The 3506-nt window shown below is 30.3% G+C and overlaps 1 protein-coding gene across 2 annotated transcripts; it reads left to right on the forward strand.

Moving 5' to 3' along the window:
* The first annotated feature begins 1364 nt into the window (after positions 1 to 1364).
* LOC145075111 (protein mago nashi homolog) lies at positions 1365 to 2587 on the forward strand. 2 transcript variants are annotated; one of them, XM_079021415.1, is made up of 4 exons: positions 1365 to 1380; positions 1412 to 1679; positions 1857 to 2033; positions 2322 to 2587. In XM_079021415.1, the coding sequence occupies exons 2-4, from the start codon at positions 1449 to 1451 to the stop codon at positions 2379 to 2381; spliced, it is 468 nt and encodes a 155-aa protein (XP_078877541.1). In that variant the 5' UTR covers positions 1365 to 1380; positions 1412 to 1448; the 3' UTR covers positions 2382 to 2587. The 2 variants fall into 2 exon arrangements, with proteins under 2 accessions (XP_078877541.1, XP_078877540.1); XM_079021414.1 differs by lacking the exon at positions 1365 to 1380 and having other exon boundaries at positions 1386 to 1679.
* The last annotated feature ends 919 nt before the right edge of the window (positions 2588 to 3506 follow it).

The raw sequence follows: 3506 nt of genomic DNA on the forward strand, positions 1-3506 counted from the left end.
AGAGAGATAGAGAGAGAGAGAGTCAAGATCAAATAAGAAGGAAATTTTTGGTAGGAAGGTAAGAAATTTTTTTATATGCATATTTTCTTAGCAAAAAATGAAATGAATCATTAGATGATTCAAAAGTAGGATGATTCACAAGAAAAAATTCCGAAAAAAACACCTTCATGATTCATTTTTAGGTAAATCAAGAGAAGAAATCACTTTTATGACAATTTTAGTGAATATCAATAAAATCATCATAAAAATGAATCATCCAAATGTTTTTTTGGGATTTTTTTGATGAATCATGTTATTATTGATTCATTTGTTTTTTTCGCCAAAAAAATAAGTCGAAATTTTTTTTCTTACTTTCTTACCATAAAAAATTTCTTACCGGATCTATCTATCTATATATATATATATATATATATATATATATATATATATATATATATATATGAGAAAAGTGAATATGTGGCTGTCATGTATGTAATGTTAGGTATAGAACCATCAAAACTGATTTTATTTTGATTAAAAAACACATTTTTCTTTCATTATTAGCTTATGCCTATTGTCTTTGAACTCATATTATATTTGATTTCATGATTCATTTCAAATATCTATCTATTTCGAATGTGTTTTTTATTAGACCTCTAGTAGGTTTCATAACTCCTTCAACACCTATCTTATGTATACTTGTACGATTTTTCTATGGTGGCTTATGGAAAGAGTTTTAGTGAGTTTTTTAATGAACAATTTCAATCTTTCAATATAGTTTTCTTTATTAAATTTCAATTTGGAGACCTATAAGTAGTTGGTAAAATATTTTTATACATGGTTTGTGGTGCAATATTAAACTTATATAATTTCATAAAAATATATAAAAAGCTTAGCATAAGCTCTAAGAGATGACACAAAAAAGATGGATGAGAGATTTGATTGCATTCTGTTAAAATTGTGTAGTTTTTTTATGGTTTTATATCTAACATTAGGTACATGACAACCACATATTCCTTAAGCCTATATATATATATATATATATATATATATATATATATATATATATATATATATATATATATATATATATATATATATAATTTTAAATTTTCATAATTGATAATTAAGGTATACATAATTTTTAGATTTGGTCCAAAAACATTTTGGTTATTTTGAAAAAAACTAATTATTTAAAAGTTAAAGTTAACATTAAAGGACTATTAATACAATTTTCAAAACTATAAAGACCACGAGCATAATTTTCATAAAAGTCCTCAAAATACAATATTATGCAAACCATAAGGACCCATTATAAAATTATTTCCTTAGTTTATCATATATGTTTCGGGCCTTCGGGGCAGGATGGGTCGCGAGGACATCCGGATTTACTTGACCCCGTTTGAACCGCAGTTAAACCGGAGCAAGTACCTTTGTTTGTTTCACATTCACATTCTAGGTAGAGAGAGATGGCGGAAGAAGAGAATGGGGCGGCCGGCGGCGGAGAGTTTTACCTGAGGTATTACGTAGGCCATAAGGGGAAGTTTGGCCACGAGTTCTTGGAGTTCGAGTTCCGACCAGATGGTAAACTCCGTTATGCCAATAACTCCAACTACAAGAACGATACTATGATCCGTAAAGAGGTGTTCCTCACGCCTTCAGTTCTCAAGGAATGTCGTCGTATCGTCTCCGATTCCGAGGTTAGTTTTTCCCCCTTTTACCTTTGTTTAATTTGCAATCGTCAGGGGTTTAACAGATTTAGGGTTCTGTTCTTATTCTTCTAGGGTTTTCGACATTGTTTGATTTATGAACAATTTTATCTGGGGTTTAGTTTGCAAATGTTAGGGTTTTAACAGCTTTTAGGGTTTGTCTGGTAGATTATGAAGGAAGATGATAACAACTGGCCAGAACCAGATCGTGTAGGAAGGCAAGAACTGGAGATTGTGATGGGGAACGAGCACATCTCTTTCACTACTTCAAAGATTGGTTCACTCATGGATGTGCAAACCAGTAAGGACCCTGAAGGCCTTCGAATCTTCTATTATCTTGTTCAGGTATGTAAACCATTTTAACTATCTTTTGAGTTTATTCTCATGATCACTTGTCATTCTTTGGTGATGATGATATTATAATGTTATGTGGTATGTCATTAATCATTTAACAGAAGTTTTTTTCAAACTCCTCAATAATTTAAAAATAGCATTTTTATCTATGCTAAACACAATACAATCTCTTTTGTCATGTCTTATGTCATTAATCATTTAACCATTTTAACTATCTTTTGAGTTTATTCTCATGATCACATGAGAGTATTTTTGCTGATGAATGTTTGAAAAATGCAGGATTTGAAATGTTTTGTGTTTTCACTGATATCACTCCACTTCAAGATCAAGCCAATATAAGGAAAAGAGTGATGGAATGTTTGAAGGTGTTTGTTAGATTTGGGGAAATTGATGTTTAATGTGATTGAAGTTTGTATGAGATGAGTTTTGTGTTAAAAAAACATGTTATCTTTTGTTAGGTGGTCATTGATATTTGATTGAAAGTTGGAATTAAAATTGTAACAAGTGCAACTGCCTTTTTTTTCGAGCTAAGAATTTTTATATAACTGTTTGTTTGCCTGAGCTCTCTTATAATGTTGTGGATATTTTGTGTTGAGAGTTTGTAATTATTGGATTTGACATAAAATTTGAAATATTAAACACATCAGGGCATCTACAATCCAATCCAACAATAAAACTTGTTTTTACATCATTTTTGGTGTACAGTTGCACCTAATTTGGTGTTGATGAATAGCAAAATATCAAATGTAGTTCGATTTCCAACTCAATTCATTTTTAGTTTATTGTTTGTATTATAGTAAATTGCTAAAATGGTTATTCTAGTATGTGGTTTTCTTTGGTTTGGGTCCAAAAGTTAATCTTTTTGGAAACATATTTAGAACAGCTCCTATAAAAGATCTTTGAGAGTTATATAATATAGAATCAGTAAATCTAACCATTCTTTTTTGGGTATATATATATATATATATATATATATATATATATATATATATATATATATATATATATATATATATATATATATATATATTGCAAAATAACTACATATTCCGGAAGGGTCGTTCCAGAATGAATTCCGGATTATTATTTGGGTGATCCGACCCATTATGATGGATCTGGATGCCTATTCTGGAGTAACTACATATGTTCTGGATTGTGATTTTGAATTTCAAAATCTGGAATATAATTTGAGGCGGCAACTTCATTCCGGAAAGACGCATTCCAATTCCGATGTTCCGACGATCCGATAAAATTATGACGTTCCGACTCGTTTCCAACATGCAACTTCTATCTCCAACACGTATCGACACCCATCTCCGACATGGAAGATGAGCACCACGACCCTGTTATTTTACGGGTATGTTCTTCGTTTTCTATTGTTACTTATTGTTCCAGATGTAGTAGACCATCTCTGGAATAAACTGAAAATGTTTCAGAGATTAAATTAAAGATGTTATTGTTGTA

Source organism: Lactuca serriola, chromosome 9, assembly GCF_051521515.1.
Source record: "Lactuca serriola cultivar US96UC23 chromosome 9, Lser_US96UC23_V15, whole genome shotgun sequence".
Classification (NCBI taxonomy): Eukaryota; Viridiplantae; Streptophyta; class Magnoliopsida; order Asterales; family Asteraceae; genus Lactuca; species Lactuca serriola.

What these genes read in the sequence shown, in the direction of transcription:
- LOC145075111 (XM_079021415.1), top strand. Translation starts at nt 1,449, where the DNA reads ATGGCGGAAGAAGAGAATGGGGCGGCCGGCGGCGGAGAGTTTTACCTG. An exon ending in GTATCGTCTCCGATTCCGAG is followed by an intron (nt 1,680 to 1,856) that starts GTTAGTTTTTCC and finishes TTTGTCTGGTAG; the next exon opens with ATTATGAAGGAAGATGATAA. An exon ending in TCTTCTATTATCTTGTTCAG is followed by an intron (nt 2,034 to 2,321) that starts GTATGTAAACCA and finishes TGAAAAATGCAG; the next exon opens with GATTTGAAATGTTTTGTGTT.